Consider the following 19070-nt stretch of genomic DNA (forward strand, 5'->3'; position numbering starts at 1 on the left):
CGCGCCGCGCCCATTGTTCCCTCTCGCTGCAGGGCCGATGGGCGTTGCTCCCCGGCCAGTGCGGCGCTGGGAGGCTCAGGGGTCCTGGGCGTCGCGTAAACCTCCGAGCGTTCTCCAAGGCGCCAACTTGGGAGCGAAGTTGCCTAGTTGTTTCTGACCCACCTTTCCCAAGTCGGTAAATAAAGATCCTGGAAAGTTTATTGATTGGGAGGAAGATGTCTGAGCATCCGCATCCTCCCTAGAATTACCAGATGCATGTGTTGCTTTTAGTTAGATTGATAGGGGATTTTTTTGGTTTGTTTTTGAGGGGCATTGTGTATTCCATTGGAAATAATAATTTCTGAATCGGTTAACACTGCAAATGTTTGCTCTAACGAATGAGAGCAAATAAGAAAGTTGGTGACTGGAAGATGAGTACAATCAGAAGAAATTTTTTTTTTTTGAGCGTTCCTTTAGGAAAGAAATGTTATCTTCGTGATGCGGTTACCACTATTGTTTCAGTGGTTAAGACTTCAAGAATTTTTTTTTCATCGTCTACAGTGACAAAGGATTGGGAAGAAGGACTGAAAAGATACGTGGTTTCCTTTTACAAAACCAGACTATTTATGAGCCTCACTTCAGGAAAACTCAGTATGTGAAAAAGTGGATGTTCAAAGTAGTCATTTTATCAAAGCAGCAGGTACAGTGATAGCTAACTAGTTGGTAGCTAGAAGGATACTCTTAGTAAGTTACTCACAATATCGTATTTCCAGTTAAATTTTATGTCACCTGATCAGGCTCATCACATACCTAGGATGACTGTTGATGTAAATACGCTCCAACTGAATTAATCTCCTGGAATCAGAGTTAGTTTTTATTTCTTCTTTCTCCGAAAAATCCTCCTGTTTTTCAATATCTTCTGTCTACTGTGCATTATTTAGTGGAAGCATTTTATTTTAAATAAAGTCCTTTTAAAGGACTTTCTGGTACAAAAGTTAAAAATTAAGTTGAGGCTCTAACCGTACTTGGTATTTTCTTTTGAAGAAATTGTTGTAGCGCATTAGCAACTATTGTAGCTAAAATATACTTTAGCAGTGAGGTGTCCTGAAGATTTCTGTGTACAACAATTTCTAATTAAGTTAATTTTCCTTCCTAAGACATTTTTTTTTCTTTTGTCTTTTTGAGACAGGATTTCACTATGCAGTTCAGGCTGGCCTTGAACTCACTTTGTAGCCAGGCTTGCCTCGAACTCACAGTGACCCTCCTGCCTCAGCCTCCTGAGTGCTAGGATTATAGGCCTAAAGACATTTTTCACAGTTTGTATTCAAAAGTAAGATTTACAAGTCAAGCACTTTTAGAATACTGACATTCCTGATGAATAAAAGAGCTGAATTGGGTCTGATAATGTTCTTTTAAAAGGATTCCTATGTTGTTTTTTGCCGCCTAGGTGGAGGTGAGGTAAGGATTCACGTGGAATTTGACCTCCAGAAGATAGTACAGTAGAAACTCCCCTTCCTCACAGGAAATAGTGTGTTTTAATTCTAAGGTCCACTTGTGGGAAAATAGAATTCAGTTTACAAAATTCACTCACAGTGTGAACATTTCTGTATTGTAAAGCACATTACCCTTGTGAACAGAAGCTGTTTTTTAGGTACTGATAAGAGTAGTAACTGTTTTAAGTGTGGTTGAAGATGAGTCATCAGAACGTCTGTTAAAAATGTAGGTGCTTTGTCCAAAGACTGGGGAATGGGACTTTGCAAGAATCACCTCTTGTGATTCTTAGGCACACTCAGATTCGAGAGCCATTGAATTAATTATAAATATTAGGAGATTGGTTCAAACTTGCCCAATTCTGAATAGCTTTTGTAAATGTGAAAAGAAGTTAGGGTTAGAAGAACTGGATTTTATTTTAGGTTTTCTTACCACTTAACTAGTTGGTCTTAGTCAGAAGCACCTGTGTTCCTTTATATTCACTCTTTTTTATTTAGTTGTTTGAAGCAGGGTCTCCTAGTGTATCCAGGGTGGCCTCGAACTTGCCATCCCCCTGCCTCAGCCTCACGAATGCTGGGATTGTAGGCATGCACTATTATGCCCAGCTTATATTTATTCTTAATGAGCAACGCAGAACAAAGGGAGCAGTGAGATGATAAAGTTGTGTGAGATGTTGATAAGAAGATCAAGACGAGAAAAGAGATGAATGTGCTATCAGTCCCAAGTCAGCGCAGCCCTTCCCACCTTCAGCTCATCTGCAGTAACCAGTGCTGGGTTCTCTTGTGTGTCGTGGTAGTTGAGGCAGAGCCTTACTTTGTGTTTTGCCTTTCCATCCAGGCTTTCTGTAAATGTAAGGAATGAACACTTTAGAGGAAGTCACTGAAAGTGAGCTTTACAAAGCAAGAGCCTCTAAAGTTACCTAATTCATACACACCTAATAGTTCTTCTTTCTTAAATACAAGAACTCAGTCAAGTGCTTGTTAAGCTGAGGCCCTCACTACTAATCACCTTTGCTGTTTAAAATAATACTTTTGCTGCGGGATATCTTGTTCTGTGATGGAAGAACCACTCTCATGATTTCATAGCCTCACTTGGGCATTGAAGGATGTGCGTCTTGGTACAGGGTTGAAGGCCTGGCTCATGCTTAGCGAGTAGCGCTCTAGCCAGAGCCACTCCTCAGCCTTGAAAATGTGTGCCTTTGAAAGTTCAAGGGTTTCCAACTATTTTTCTTTGTCTTTAAATGATGCTGTATCTCAGTATGACCGTGATATAGTTTGGAAAGTCCCCATATCTAAGAAGTTATCTAAATGTGGTTCCAGCTCCCCTCCCTTGGCTGATTTGCACTGTAGACTCCACCTCTGGCAGCGTGCAGGAGGCGGGGCTGAGCACTTAAAGTGGAGCTGCGCTCTGCAGTTCTGTCCAGTTCCAGGCAGTGTTCACTCACGGCTACAGGGCTCCTCCTGGGCGTTACCTGCTTCTCGGGGCACGGGAGTACTGAAGATGGCCAGCCGCAGACACGTTGTTTGGGCTCGAAAGAGCAGTAAGTCAGGCAAGTTCTAGTTCTAGATTGCGCGTTGAGTACCAAACCACCAAACAGTAAGTACCTGGACAAGATTTTCACCCCAGAATGCATTTTGTACTGTACCCAGTTTCAGGAGTTTCAGAGCAGTCAGTCGAGTACCAAGGCATCATTAATTCCATGTGCTTAGCAGCACCTAATTCTGAGGTAGGATAGAAGAAATAAAGGTGGATAGAAAGGAGGTAAAACGGTATTTTTAAGAAAAAATGCAGCTTTAGGACACAAATCTGTCACCAGACAGGGCCTGAGATTCCTGAAACTGATGTAAGGAACATTACCTATCCTCCCTATAAAATAAGTTTGCAGATTCAGTGATGTATGTCTTGGAAAAAAGATTTTTCAGGACTAGTCAGTAAGGCACAGAAAGGGTTATATTAGGTGGAAATTAAAGGAAAAAGTACTAGAGAGAGAGAGAACACACACAGATACATAGACACTTCTTTTCTGGAAATAGGAAAAAGGTGGGCTGCCCCCTGCAAAACGGTACCAGCCCATTTTACAGATATGGCCCAATATTTTTAAATACAGGTAATTTAAATATTCTTTGGATTTCCTTAGCCTATTACTTTCTCTTGGGATTTCTTTTCTTTCTCAATTAAGACACTATGGACTCACAGTATTCTGAGGAGTTTTGGATGTGACAGGTCTGGAAGGACGAGCTAAGTCCAACCAAGGAAATGTTGCTGTGGGTCACCTGGGGTAACTACTACTGAGTTCTGAGAGTTGCAGTCTTCTTCTTAAGAGTTTACTTGTCTCCTTTTTCTTATCTCTGTTTTTTCTACCCTGCCTCAAACCCACTAAAATTCTAAAGCCCTTAAATACATGTAAGCCTGGCCCTGCGTTTTCACCTGTAAGTGGGCCCTGACCATTCTTTCTTGCATGTAGGGTTTTTCCACCCTCGAACTGGCCATTCCTTTTCTCCGGAAAAAAGGGGCCTTTCCTTTTCAGGCGGAATGTGCTCTGTTGCTTATGATGGTTGTCACCTGGGATAAGTGGGCACCCTTCCCCTTCGGAAAGGGCCTCCACCTTTTACCTATAAGTCAGATCATCTCTTTCCACAGGTTCACCAGTTCCCGGGTTTCCACCCTCAACGCCCCATAAATATATCCCGTTCTAGGCCACAAGGCACGCCTCTCCCTCCTGGGCCTGCGCTTTCTTTTGAGTTTGTACTTTTAGAATTCTGCCGCATAAACCTCTCTATGCCTTTTACTGACTTGTCCTGAAAACTCTTTACGGAAGTCAGTGAATCTGCAACGTGCCCCATGGGTGGGGAGAGTCCAGGCTTCCATCCGCACTTTGGGGGACTCCCTTTTGGGCCCTGTACTGTGACAACTCCATGGAGGCTTTGTCATAACTTCCCCTGTAGGGAAGCACAGGGTAATTGCATGAGGAAGCCTGGTAATCACTGGATAGCAGGAAAGCCTGAGATCACTTCTTGGCTGGCTATCTCAGAAGGCCCTGTTGGCCACATCAGTAGAGCACTAGCTGGTCTCCCTAACTTGTGAAATTGCCTAGGCTGGGCTCCAATTGGTGCTTCACCAGAGTGCTGGGATTACAGGTTTGTAGCACCACACCTGGCAGTGGGTCACATGTCGTAAAGTACTTGGGATTTTACTGTAATTTCTTACCAACTTTCCTTAGGCACTGCTGCCACAGAAGTCTTTTCATTATCTTACTTTATCACTGCCCTGACACACATACCTGTAGTCATCTTTGTAGAGATCCTTTGGAAGAGTTAAAATGGCAATAGCATGTTTTGTGATGTAGCTAGAAAATTTTCTGATATCCTGTTTGACTTTCCTGAGATTAAAATTTGTTTTCAAAAAGACAGGTCCACTGAACATTTTCTCTATGAATTGACCAATAGCTTATTTTAAAGAAAACTCCAACTTGAGTACACTTTAGCTGACGTTTTTATTTTTCATGTGTGCCAAAGACTAGAGAAGGTGGCCCAGTGGTGAGAGCTTTTCTGCCTGTCTCAGAATGTTTTATCTTTTCAGCTGTCATCAAAATCATTATTCTTAAATTCCTATCTGCCTTACTTCTCTTAGTGATGTCAAAAACTTAAACTTTCAGCTTTAGAAAGTTGTCTTTAATGTGTGGATCTTTGGTTCTGTGTAACAGAGAAAAGAATTATAGTTGTTATAGTTCTGGAAGTCGCCCTCTGTGTACAGCATGTGGGGGAATATTAGTGATGAATTCTTTTGAGTCACATCTGCCTCTGTACGTTACCACCCTATATGTAGTTTAATCTCTGAAGGTAGAAGATAGTGATATGAATAATTATAAAAATTTGACATATTTGTTAAGAGTTTTAGGTAAAACTAGATCAGTTTTTTTGTCAACCTTAAAAAAAAAAAAACAAAAAAACCCTGGATCCCCTAGCCTTTTAGACATTTTTCCAACTTGTTTTCAAAATAAAAAAAATGTATTTTATACTGTGTATCTTTTTATAGAGTATGTGTATCTGCTTTATACATAACAAAAGTAAGGGTTTTTTGACCTCCAAAGCCACCATTTTTTAGATGAATTTAAAGCCATCATAAGAGAATTAGGCAGAGAAGTGCTGTTTTGTCATGCTTTGTATGTCTTTATAACAGTTTTAAAGGAATGACATTAGTAAAAGAAGTTATACTTTTTTATCAGATTGGTTTAACCTAGAAATTAACAATTTACTGTCCTATGAAGTGCAGCTGTAACAAAGGGGACCTTGACAGTTAAGGAGGGTGTAGCTTTTTTCAAAGTCTGATAACATCCTTGCTTTGAATAGTGAGTGTTTTCTCAATTTTTTTTTTTTTCCGGTCTTCTCAATCTGATATGAAGTGTCAATAACAGGGTCTTTAGAAAACTTGAATTTGGAATGTGTAAACTAAGTGAAACCGTTGAACTTTCTATAAAAACCCAATTCAAAACAAATCTGTTCCTCTAATCATATTTCCAGCCATAAGTCAGTCTTATGCAGAGAATGATTTCTGTAGTCTCAAATATCCTTAAGAAACAAGATAGAAAGAAATTGAGAAACAGAATATTTCAGTGTTTTACATTGAAAGTCACATGAATAGAAAAACATGCCTGACATTTATAAATGTATATTCCTAGCTTGGCTCCTTATTTTTGTAAGAGTGAATACTTTGTGAATATACTAAGAACCTCTGCGTTGTACACTTTAAAAGGGTGAGTTTTGTAGTATGTAAAATATGTGGCCAGGGATATAGCTCAGTGGCTCAAGCACCTGCCTGGCAAGCACAAGGTCCTGAGTTTGATTCCCAGTACCAAAAATAAAAGTATGCTTTAAGCTGTGATTAGTTAAATGAGCCAAAAAAGAAAAAAGAAAAAAAAAAAGTTTACTTAGAAAGGAAGTTAGTTCTTTTAATCTGGAAAGAAAAAAAAAACAAAACAGAAAATGCTTTAGGTTTTTTCCTTTCATTCCCCCGCACCCCCAAAACCAGAATAAATAAAAATAATTGGTGGGTAAAACTGCCATTTTTCCCCAAGTGGATGTGTTAAAGTGAGAAAGCAAGTGGTTCTTGGGAGAAGGGAAGATGGCTTGGGCCAGGACTGTTGCCAGTTGTCCAATGATGCGCTTGGAGCCTCACTGTTTCCCAACCAGCCACACTGGAAGTTCTTTTCCCTTTTCTACTCTGTCCGCTCTGACTTTTTACCTTTGGATTTGACTGGCTGAATATAGTTCATGGTGTGAGGCAAGCTGAGAAAGAATAGGGTCCAAGAAACCCATCTCTACTTGAATGGTTTTTATGACCGCAAACATGATACTTCAAAAGCTAAATGGTCCTGTGGGCTCTTTAAATTGCTAATCCTTCCTCATTGTCCCATTTCTACCATTAGGACATCTCTTCAGTCCTGTACAGCCTGTCCTTTCTGTAGCATACTTTTTATGTAGAACTTTGTCATTGCTTCCTAGCTCCTTAATGACTGTGAAATTTGGTAGCAATAACTAGGTTTTGAAGTAGCTGGGTAGGGCAGACAACAGGTGAGTGCCGGAGATGTCCCTGTGACATGCTTGACTGAAATTTTTTCCTCTGCAGACCTTCCCCACTAAATGAGTTTTACAACATTGTATTAAAGTTAAAATAAGATTTTCAGCGTGTTACCTATGAGGAATATCAAGCTAAATATAGGAACAAATTCTTATGTAGCATGAAAGATACAATTTATGGATAGATTTTTTTTTAAAGAGAAAAGAGAACAAAACAACACAGAGACAATAAAAATGATACAAAATTTTTCAAAACAAGATTGGAATTAACAGTGGTTGTTACATATTGTTATCTTCAATGAAGTTGCTCAGATTACCAGATGTAAGAATGCAAGATTGATCAAACAATTAAATAAAATTTTAAAAAAATTTAAAAAACATTAAAAACAATACAGAGTTTCACTAATCAAGATGGTAGGAATTCAACAATGGTTGTTATATTGCATATTGTTGTCTTCAAATTAGTTCTTCATATTACCAGATATAAGCATGCAAAATTGGTCAAAAGAAAAGATTGAAGCATTAACTGTTCCTTTCAATAAACCAACAGACATCAGCAGTTCAGTTATCCCAACTTGGATAGAAGATCTTAAAATGATAAGACATAGGGAAAGCATTTTGATTGAGGGAGTTATACTGTGAGAGAAAAGGAAGCAGTTTTAAAAGATTGGGGTCATGTGTGTCTATAGTCCCATCTACTTGGGAGGCTGAGGCAGAAGGATCATGTAAGCCCAGAATTCAAGTTCAGCCAGGCCACATAGTGAGACCTGCCACAGAAAAATATAGTAGCAGAAGTTTTATTTAGAGTGTAGGGCATTACTAAGAAGGGTTTGTGAGGAGGTGGTGTAATAAAATTGTACTGAAAAAGTACAGGATGCTTTGGAGTTGGTGGAACGGATAGATGATACTATTAAGTGAGAGAAGGAAGCAAGCATGAGTGGTGCTGTTTAATAATTTTGCTGAGTAGCTCTGAGGCTTGGGATGTGTTTGCCTAAATTGTTATTTGTTTACGTTTCTGTTTGGTGAACATTTATCGAGTGTCTAATATATGCCAGGTATGTATTACTTCCTGTCCGCAGAGAGTTTATATTTGTAGTGGGGGAGAGAGATAATTAAAATGTAACGTTTCAGGTAGTAACTGCTAGGAAGAAAAATAAACAGGGCAAGTGGTATGGAGCTCTGTCTTGAAATGGTCAGGGATGGTGGGGTCCAGATAAGGACAGAGGCACCTGGGAGAGGGAGGGTCACAGACTCTCTGTGGTACTATGGGCCATTAAGTTCTCTAGACTTTACTTTGAGATGGGAAGCTTGTGCAGGATGATCCTTCTATAGCATGTAGTGTAGTGGAAAGGGCTTAGATTTTGGAATAAGAGAGCAGTGTTTAATCTTTTCTCTGCCCATGCCAGCTATATGTTCTTGTCTCATTTTCCTTATATATAAACAGGGAGTATAGAGTCCTTTCTCCTCTTTGCATAGAAATAAATGAGATCATGTATGTAAGATTCTTAGCACAGTGGTTGAACATACTTAATATTGTCGCTAATGTTATCATTACTATAAATGAAATGGAAGCAAAGATACAAGATGCAAGCACAATTTGTTTGACTGTTCGTGATACTGGAGTTCGAACCGAGGGCAAGTGCTTTACTATTAACCTATACCCTCAACCCCTCTTAACAAGTCTGTTGACCTGCTTAAAAAAGTAGTTCTAAAGTATTTCTACTTATGTGTGTGCCTAAAGATGTTCCATGTGTGATTGTCCATGTCACATGAGGATGTTCTGGGGGAGACCTGGCTCTGGTATTCACAGCAAAGATCAAATAGACTTCTGTGATACTGCTGGGCACTGACACCACTGGCACTCCGAAAACGTGAAAAATACACCAGCCAGCCAGGTGCAGTCCCTTCCCTCATGGCACTTAAAACATCAAGGATATAAACTCAATATTTGAGACATAGTAGGCGTAACAAAGAATAAACATATAATGAAGGAGTTTGTCTCTAGTATTTATAACCTAGTATTTATATCTAGTATTTATATTATATTTATATTTATATTATATCTAGTATTTATAACCACCATGAATCAACTTAAATATTTGCTTTCTTTTTCTTCCTTTATTGTTTCACATTATTCTTGTTACAAGTCCATAAGTGGACACTGAACCTACCTCTTGGAAATTGGTTAGTTTAACAGTTCACTTCTTTAAAGTCCTACTTAAAATCTTCTGTACTTAAAATTCTGTATTACCATGAAGATTAAATCCAAACCCTGTAAGTTACATATAAGCTGTCAAGAAAGGACCTTTACTTTCCCATCTGCCTGATCTTCTCTCTGTCTGTATCTCTTTTGAGGCTGTGTTTTAACCATACTGAACTGCTTGATGTTTCCAGAAAGTTGCTTACTGTGCCTTTGGCACCATGATTTCCCTAGCCTTTGCCCTCACTCGTGTCTATGCATCTTCAAAATCTCAGTGTGAATGGTTCTGTCTCCTAAGTAGCCTTTCTTTGTGAGTTACCCTTTTTTCTCCACCCACAATGCTGTATACCTATCTGTTCTAGCTCTGGTCATGTGGTGACACAATGGTTAAAGTTTTTTGTCTCTCTTGTTAGTTAAGTTTCCCCAATGAGAAAGCTACAGATTACTACTTTATCCTTAACTGCCAGTGTCTAATGAACTGTTAAACTAACCAATTTCCAAGAGGTAGGTTCAGTGTCCACTTATGGACTTGTAACAGTACTTGTAACAGTGTCTCTACGATAAAGCCTTTACTCACTAATTGAATGAATGTTAGAAATTACAGAGTTTTACTCAAATCCTCACTGTTATGATTTAGATCTAAAATCTAAAGTCTTTCAGAGGTGGGGATTTAGAAGACAATTGGATGATAAGGATTGTTGGTGGGCTGATCCACTGATAGATCATATTTGCTAGCATTGTTGGAAGGTGATGGAAAGACGAGGTGGGGCCTGGTTGAAGGGAGTGGTTCATGGGGATGTGACCTTGGGCACTATGTCTGGTCCCGAGCCTTTCTTCTCTGGCTCTTTCCTTCTCTCTGTTGACTGCCAAGAGGTAAACAGATTTCCTGTGCAGCACTCTTCTGTCAACGGAGCCTTGCCAACGGAGCCACCTGACATGGACTCAAATCTCTGCCTTGCCAACGGAGCCACCTGACATGGACTCAAATCTCTGAAACCATGAGCCAAACTAAATCTTTCCTCCTTTAAATTGCTGTTCTCAGGTATTTTATCATAGCAACAAAAAGCTGACTTTCAGAATACATATCCTGGATTTTGCTTTTATTATTTTTGCTTTGCTTTTTAGTTTAGTACACATGCCATTGTATCATATTCTACTGTGAATTTCCCATCTACATGCTTAGTCTTGAATAAAAAGGAAATCTCTCTGGGCATGTATTCTTTGAGATTTAACTATAGTATTACTAATAACCAGCAGATGTTTCTAAATTATTTGGCATAATTGGATAACAAATTCCACATCATTGAACTGTTGTTCATTTTCATTTCAATAGTATAAAGGAATTGTACATAAATTAACTTGGTTTGTTCATGTTTACCCTCAAAGTAGGGAACATAATCAAATTGAATCAGAATTCAGTGTGCAGATGGCTCACTTAACCTTTTAGAGATCTGAAAATAAAAACAATATAATCTTCTGTAATAGTAAATTTGTGTGCTACGTGAACATTTCTGTTGGTGTATGGTTATTAGAAGAACATACATAAGCAACCATTTAAACATTCATGTTTTTAAATAAGACTTTTATTTCTGTTATTAATACCTCTTGTTCTTCTGGCAGAATTTGAGGTATGTATAAAAAGAACAATGCAAGAAGATGGAAAACAATGAATGTGGGAATTTTTCTCTGTTGTATCATTAGTTTGTGTCTCTTCCTGGATTGCTTCTTCTGATTACAACCATGCTTTGCTATTTATTCTCTACGATAAAGCCTTTCCTCAACTTTGGTACTGTCACTTAAGCACCCTGATGAATGATTAGTGCCCTCCCTTTGCCAAAGTTTTGTGGAGAGAGCTGCCTGTATGCCCACCGCTGCTTTCTGTGTGGCTGCTTATTCTTTAACCCTCGTCTGCTTCCATCTTTTCCCAACTACAGTGGCACAGCACAGTACTTTATCATAATTACTTATGGGGTATTTGCAAATGTCATTCATCTGTAGTGAAAAGAGAGGTTGACAATTGAAAAAAAATGACACTTGTTAAAATAGCAAGGAAGATTTTATTTACCATGTTCATGATAAATGTCAGTACTATTGCAGTAGGGAAAAGAGATTGAGCTCAACTCTGAATGTATAGCTGTGAAGCAGGTTGGAGGTGGTGGATGTAACATTACTAAGAGAAAACATCAAGAGTGTATGTGGGAGGGTTACTCACCTAATATTGAGGCCAGGCTGGGGTGATCAGATATAAAGGCTGGGGAAGGAGGAATTTGATTAGATATCAAGAGTGATCACATATCATAGGTGGAGAGATTTAGCGGTATAGCAAGCTTCTTGCTTAAACTGGGCTCACAGGCCTGGTAAGGTTGAGGCCTGGATGGGAAGAGAACCTAGAGGAGCCTCTCTAAAGTTTGGACAGCGAGAACATCTTGTCACAGCTGCTGCCTTGTGCTTCTGTGCACCCGAAAGTATCAACAGCGAACATCCAGTGGCTTTTTTCCAGTTGTCATGTGTGATCTTTCTGTACTGTTTATTTTTGATAGCTTTCTTTGAAACTATTTTTTCTCTTGTCCTTTAAGACATTTTATTTTCCTGCTGTTTCCTTTCCTTCCTTTCACCCATCATCGGTTTCCTGTGTTTGCTCCCCTAAATATCAGTGCTTTTTGGGAAATGACATCTTTTGGAGCTATGCAGGCTTTAAAAGTGAGCCCTGTGGGGCTGGGGATATAGCTCAGTGGCACAAGTGCCTGTCTGGCAAGTGTAAGGTCCTGAATTTGATTCCTGATACCAAAAAAAAGAAAAAAGAGCCCTCGTGGATGACTCTAGTCTCTGTCACCAGCTCTGTCTTCCATAGGCTTCAAATTTCTAGCTGGATTTCACATAGACACTTCAGACAGCGTGTTCCAGCCCCAGAGCGTGAGTGCTTATTCTTCTAGCCTTTGCCTCTTGCCTCTGACACCCAGTCATCTGCTAATTCTTGTAGATGGTCGCTGCAAGGCCTTCACACCTGTTTCTTTATTTTCAGCTCTCTCCACCCCTGCCACTCACTAAAAGGAATCCCTTGATTTTCTGAGTTCTTGTGAGTGGTCTGTGAGTCTCCCATGGCATTTGTTAATGCATTCCTTCTTAGTATTTATAGATCTTGTCTTTGTCCTGTCTGTTCTAGGCAGATGGTTTCCTTAAGGTTCATGTCCTTCTCTTTTCTGTAGTCTTTATGGTAGTTAGCACTGTGCTTCACACATTTTAGTGCTCAAAACATTTGTTAGGTGAATAAAAGAGCTCTTAAACCATGGTATGTCTGTAGTTTAAGTGTCCAGAGTAAAAATATAAACCATTAAGTTTTTACATTACTTTATAATGCCTTAACCGAGTTAGCAATAGTTTCTATCTCAAAATGTCTCATGTATTGTTTTTGTTGCCCAGTATTTTATTTTTGGTCTTCAAGGGAAGAAGTCCATATATTCTTGCAATATTGTTGCTTGTTGAGGGCAGATATATCCATTGTTGAGGACTTGGTTGCTTTTCTCAGCATGATTTTTTCCAAAAGTTTGTGGTAAAATTATGTTTGGATTTATTCTTTGTGTCCTATGACAAGCACTTTACACTTCAGAGCAGAGGAGAAAGGACATGAAACAGTAGCTTTAAAAACAGGGATTGTTAATGCAGGGTGAACTTTTGGCCCCTTTAATGTTGCCATGGGTCTAGTGTTCAGTCGGAAAGGTCTCTCCTGGGAAGAGCTTGCTGAAAGGTCAGAAAAAGGATATAAGCTTCTGGTTTGATGTCTGTTTTCTGTTCTTCTACAGTTAGGCTGTTAGCAGGAAGATGGTGAAAGGAAGTCCTTTTTCTCAGGTCTACATTTGATATTTTTTGTAGGTTGGCCAAATTCACAGGACTCTTCTACAGTGTTTATAAAGTGGCCTGTGAGTTTTTAGTGTGGCTGACTAGAAGTCACTAGAAGTGGACCAAAAAACCCACACTGATCAATTTTGGGAATATGCTGGTATCTGTTAAATGGTGACTACTAAAAAAGATAAACTAAGTAGTTTGTAGGATATTTCACATATTGCTTATAATATTTTATTGTGAAAAATTGACTTTTCCATGTCTGAAAGTTAAGTCTTAGGATTGCATTTGTTCATTGTCTCCAATTTGGATATTATAATAATGCTCATTTTATGTATATGTAGAGATGAGACCCATTAAAAACACAACTCATTGTTATTTTTTTTTAATCATAATGATTAAAACTTATCCAGAGACTTTGAAGTTAACATTCCTTGAATGAGAAACAATCTCTGGGCTTGTCATTCATTCTTTCAATTGAAGTCAAAAATTCATTCTTTTAATTGAAGTTATAAGAATGAATTATCTCAAAAGGAAAAGGGACAAAATGGATTAATGGTTTAGTAAAAAATGAAACAGCCATTGCTGCGCAGCAAGGAGACTTCCACAACACTTTGAGGCCTGTACTTTCCAGACAAGTGGAAGGAAGCGCAGTAGTTGCCTGGAGGGTAACAAACCTTTCTTTTTGCCACCCCACCTCCTCTTCCTAGGTCTGTCCAGATGGAGGAGCTCGTGCTCTCTTTTCGCTCCCTGGTCTGTGTCCCCACTCCCCTCAGTCTGTCTCCTCTCCTCTTCTACCTTTCCCTCCTCTGCTCCCCCGCCACCCCCACCCCCACCCCACCAAGCTTTAAGAGGAATGGGAGGAGGAAGCAGTGATTAGTGATTGCACGTTCCAGCCCCAGGACTTGTTCCTTTGAGGTCAGACCTCAGGGTGCCTTCAGATATTTCACTCTTCTAATCAAGACTTTTCTCCTTTTATCTTGTGTGTCAAGTCTAATAATCAACCCTGGGGAAAACAGGTATTTGAAAATGTCACATCTATTTTTGGAATGATTTTTAATTAATTAAAATTTGATAGAGATCTCAACAGAAAATGTCCAACATTTTCTGATCTTGTAATAAGCTGTTTTCCATTATTGGGGAAGAAGGATAATTGACGTATTTTACGTACACAAGTATTAGATAATTATTATTATTATTATTATTATTATTATTTTGGTACCGGGAATTGAATTCAGGGCCTCACCCTTGCCTGGTGGGCACTGTGCAACTGAGCTATATCCCTAGCCCTGGGTAATTTTTAAAAGATCTGTCCCAAAGTAACTTTCTCACAGCCAAGGATACATTTAAAATAAGCATAAAACTTTAATATATTGTTGTGTGTTCTCAGCTGTCATAAAAATTAGATGGCAAGATAGAGTTTTTTAATTGACATATTTATCTTTTATTTGAAAACTTAAACAGGTTTAATTAAAAATTAAGCTAGTTTTAATTGTGATTATACAATTAAACTAGATTTAATAAATAATCTTTAGACTGAGAGACTATGACTTTTATGAATTTTATATACTATTATGAGGAAAATGCAGTAGTTTTTCATAATTACCATTGAGCAGTACTTTTTGAAACTTAGGTTATGATTTTAAGGCAAATGAAATTTGTGTTCCTAAATTAGAGCAATCTGAAACTTTCAGAATTAAAAAATACTACTTTGTTAATGCTGTAAACTTGTATGAACTGGTATACTTATAATATTTATTACTCAACTGCAATTTCTAAAGAACTTAATGATATTTAATAGGCTTTACATTTCATTTTCTGGTATCCTACTCTAAAAGATTCTCCTAAGAAAGCTTCGATAGACTACTATCACATAGTTGAAAAACAATTAAATATATTAGTATATCCTAAATAATGTGCTTATAAAGCACGAAGAAAAAATCGTTGACAACACTTGCAAAGTGGAATGCACTGGGCTGATTTTATTAAAACAGATGCAGGAGATTGTAGACAAAAATCTTTAACTAACTGAAATTTGGCAAAAATAATGCCCCCCTTTTCCTCCCAAGTATCTTTTTTCCCCTTTCATCCCATGAAGACAGTTAAATCATAACACAGCTCTCCTCAGTTCTTTTAACAGAGAGCACCCCCCATCATTGCCTGTTCTGTAGTGGGACCTGAACTCAGGGTTGCTCTACCACTGAACTACATCCCCAGGCCTTTTTATATTTTATTCTAATTAATTTTGCAGTACTGGAGATTGAAAGCAGGGCTTTCACACTGAGCTAAATCCTCGCCTCATTTTTCATTTTGAGACAGGATCTTGCTGAGTCTCCAAGTTGCCCAAGTCAGGGGTCCTCCTGCCTCAACCTAGGTTTATATTTTATTTTGTAATAGGTTTTTGCCAGGAGGCCCAGGCTATCCTCAAAGTTGGGATCCTCCTGCATGAGCTGGGATTACATGCTTGTACCATCATGCCCTGCTTCCCTCAATTTTACATTTAAAATCATGGATCAAAAAGATGATTATAATTCTCCAGGCATTGCTGCATCAGCCTGTAGCATAATTGGGATTAAGCACTATTTTAGAAGAAAATTCAGGAAGAATCCTGAAGTAGTTATTGCTTCATATATCATAAACGTGACCATTGTGTGATTTCCCTTTTATTTCTGAGAAAGTGTGTCAGGAAAAAGAACTCAGAAGAAAAAATGGGGGACTTAGAAAAAAATGTAAACAAGGGCTGCCAGGTTGGATGTTTACGGTAGGCAGACAGGTGACAAAGACAATAGGGAATGTTGAGGGATTTCCTAATGTTAAATGTGGATGATTTGGGCTGTTAAGAAAACACTATGTAGGCCAAAGAAAACATATCTTTGGGCTGGCCACAAGGCAGCCACAAGTCCCTGGTTGATGAGACTCTAAATGGAAAATCTGACACCTGGTACTAATCTTTGGTGGTGGTGTCAGGGAGGATAAGATTATACTAAAGATGAAGCTTGAGTTGGACTGAATGAGAGAGAGAGGGAAGCCAGTGAGCTGAAGATTTCTGTTACTGAGGTACAGTTAGGGTCAAAGAGAGTGGACCATACGTGATATTTTTTGTCCTACGCCCAGTTGTACCTGTTGAATAGGGACGAATTCAAAGAGATACCATGCATTTCACTTACTCGTGTTTCATACCACCTTTTATGGCCCAGTTTTACCCACACCGGGAAAGTCTTATGTCCTGGCATGGTGTAGCACTCTTTAGCATGTACTTGGAGAGTTTGGTCTTCCTCAGTTTAGACTATCATCATGAATATTATGTCACCCCTCCCTTTCTCATCCTGGATAAGATAAAAATGGCTGACAGTGACCAGGTATACGAAGACAGTACATCTGTATGAAATCTTTCTCATCTAAATATTTAGTCTTCATAAGGTTCTCAAAAATTGTTTCTGATTCTTTAACCTAAAAAATGGAACAAAAGCAGTTTCTTCTTACCTCTGTAAAACAGTGTTTGAATAAGGGACAGTGATATAATTAAAGATTCTGTATAAACAGCAGTGCTGGGTAATTCTTGAATATTAATATTCTTTCTTTAATATTATATGAATTAATAAAGTTATACTAGTTATAAAGTCTGAAGAGAGTCATATGTACTTTGTGATTCTGGTCTATTTTATGTTCTATTAGTCATTTTTTAATTTTGGTACTGGGGATCGACCTCAGAGGTGTTCTGTCACTGAGCTACATTCCCAGCCCCTTTTTATTTTGAGACAGGGTCTTGCTAATTGCTCAGGTGGGACTTGAACTTGTAGTGTTCCTGCCTTAGCCTGCCAAAGTGCTGGGATTGCAGGCCTGCACTGCACTGGCTCTATTATTCTTTTGTTTTTTCTTTATGTACTGTAACCTTAACTCAGGCTCTAAACTTTTGGCTGTAGATAAACATACACAGTGGACTTGTGGGTATATCTATTCATTAATTTGCTGGATTTTAGAATTCTCATTATGTTTTTTGGTTTAGTTTTCCTGGAAAAAATAGGGCTTTTTTTTTTTTCTCAAGGTGCAGTGTCCTATAGCTTTGTCTGTTGTACTACAAATATAGGAGAATTGTTCTGATTTCACTGATTAGATTCTTTTACAAATTGCTTTGTTATATCAGATTTTCAAACTTCATTGATAATACTGTATATCTCCCCAGCCTAACCCCTGAGGATAATATAAGGATCAACTGTGATGGTTTGACTATAAGTATTTCAAATTCTTTAGGAGGATCTAACTCAAATCCACACGTGTAGTTTATTAGTTATTGACAGCTGGACCTTGGGAAATTAACCTTTTGATTTGAATTACAATAACATTTTGATTATTGAGCGTGTTACATTTAGCATTAATAATTATTTGCTCCTGGAATTATACTAACTAGAATGAAAACATTTTCTAAGAAGTCCACAAGATGGCACTTGCCAACCTATTTCCTGTTTTTCCTTAGCTTAAGGAAGTTTGGCAACATTTAAGAACGAACATCCGAATATTTATGTAAGTGCTAAGGTCTAGATTTCTAGAGGCTTGAGTCAGAACATCTTAAAATTGATGAGCTTCAGTTTAACACTTTGAAAAGTGTTCCAGTATAGGAGCCAGGATTCTTTGTTGAAGACCTTAAGGTTATTTTGAAAGCACACTGGAATCTGTGTAATAGAAAGAGCTGCCTCTCTTCACTCCATTGACCTTTTAAATACTTTTCAAAGAAAATGTAAGGTTTATGAGACATATAATTATATACTTAGTTTCCAGACATCTTAAAGTATTGGCATAAGAAAATTGGCCATTAATAATTTTTCTAAAGTAATTGTTTTATTTTCTACTTAAAAACAAGAAGATGTAGTTGGAACATAGTTTAGAATTTCTAATTTTGGTAAGGAATTCATAATTCTAATTATGAGATTTACGAGTGGCCTAATAGTGAAGGACAACAGGAGTCTGTCCCACCATAATGTAATTGCATTAGGCTTCCTTTTTACCTCAAATATTTAATATTTAGTACTGTGTCACATTGTTACTGTTAACATTGTTGACAGGGAAAGAAAAGATACAGAGACTATGTTGAGGTTGATAAGGATCTTTTATATTTTTTATTGCTTTGTGAATAATTAGAATAGAAGGAGCTACATGTTCACAGAAGACAGAGGAAAGCATATGCAGTACACTTTGGAGCTGTAGCATTGCTACATCAGTATGTAACCTTCTGATTTTTATCAGCTTCATCATAAAAGTGGTCAAGCAAAAGAAGCACATTCCAATGTCATGGAATATTAACAGTAAAAGAAAATTTCTGTTGAAATCTGAGTCAGACTTGTAAAACTACTCATTTTTTTTCACTATTCATAGGCAGGTTTGTGAAGAATCTGTTATATTTAAAGAAAGCGTCCTTGAAGCTCTCTCTTTTTAAAAACAGTTGCTACATGCACTTGCTGCTGTGCTTACATAATAAGCGAGTCCTGTGGGCAGCTGCGCCTGGAAACTTCCTTTGTTAGCGAGCCTTGTCCTTTGTGAGGGGTGCACTGTCCACCTGCAGGTTGCTGTCCAGTACACTGTATTTCGTACAGGATCTATTTTTAAAAGCTTGAAAAACATAATCACTTTCAAGTTCAGTAATTTCATTGAATTTAAGCTAAATTAATTTCTGAACTGAAAACATCTCGAGAAACACTGGTCAAAGTAATAAATGGAGCAGCACATACAAGAGAAATTCGCACAGCACACATGGCTAATTTGTCCACTGGCATCTTTATGTACTAAAGATTTTCAGCTTTTGTTTTTAAAGTGCTTTTGTTATTTTTTCCCTTGATAAACTGAAGATTATGCTTTCAATTGTGCGCATTTCCTATTGTTTTTTCCCCAGAATTAAATTCTAAGAAATTTTTGAAAAGGGAAAAAAAAATGGGGCCAATATTTTCAGCAGTATAGCTTTATATTTTAAACTGCTCAAATATATCAGTATG

At 38.1% G+C, this 19070-nt stretch overlaps 1 protein-coding gene across 1 annotated transcript in view; it reads left to right on the forward strand.

Moving 5' to 3' along the window:
- The first annotated feature begins 37 nt into the window (after positions 1–37).
- The window catches only part of LOC106149547, a 110951-nt gene continuing 91918 nt past the window's right edge, over positions 38–19070 (forward strand). The window contains exons 1-3 of the mRNA XM_013518689.1: positions 38–138; positions 541–679; positions 2728–3010. Of these exons, the coding sequence (XP_013374143.1) occupies positions 38–138; positions 541–679; positions 2728–3010 (523 nt within the window). The remainder of the gene's footprint in view (positions 139–540; positions 680–2727; positions 3011–19070) is intronic.

Source organism: Chinchilla lanigera, unplaced genomic scaffold (genome assembly GCF_000276665.1).
Source record: "Chinchilla lanigera isolate Chin_1 unplaced genomic scaffold, ChiLan1.0 scaffold00048, whole genome shotgun sequence".
Taxonomy (NCBI): domain Eukaryota; kingdom Metazoa; phylum Chordata; class Mammalia; order Rodentia; family Chinchillidae; genus Chinchilla; species Chinchilla lanigera.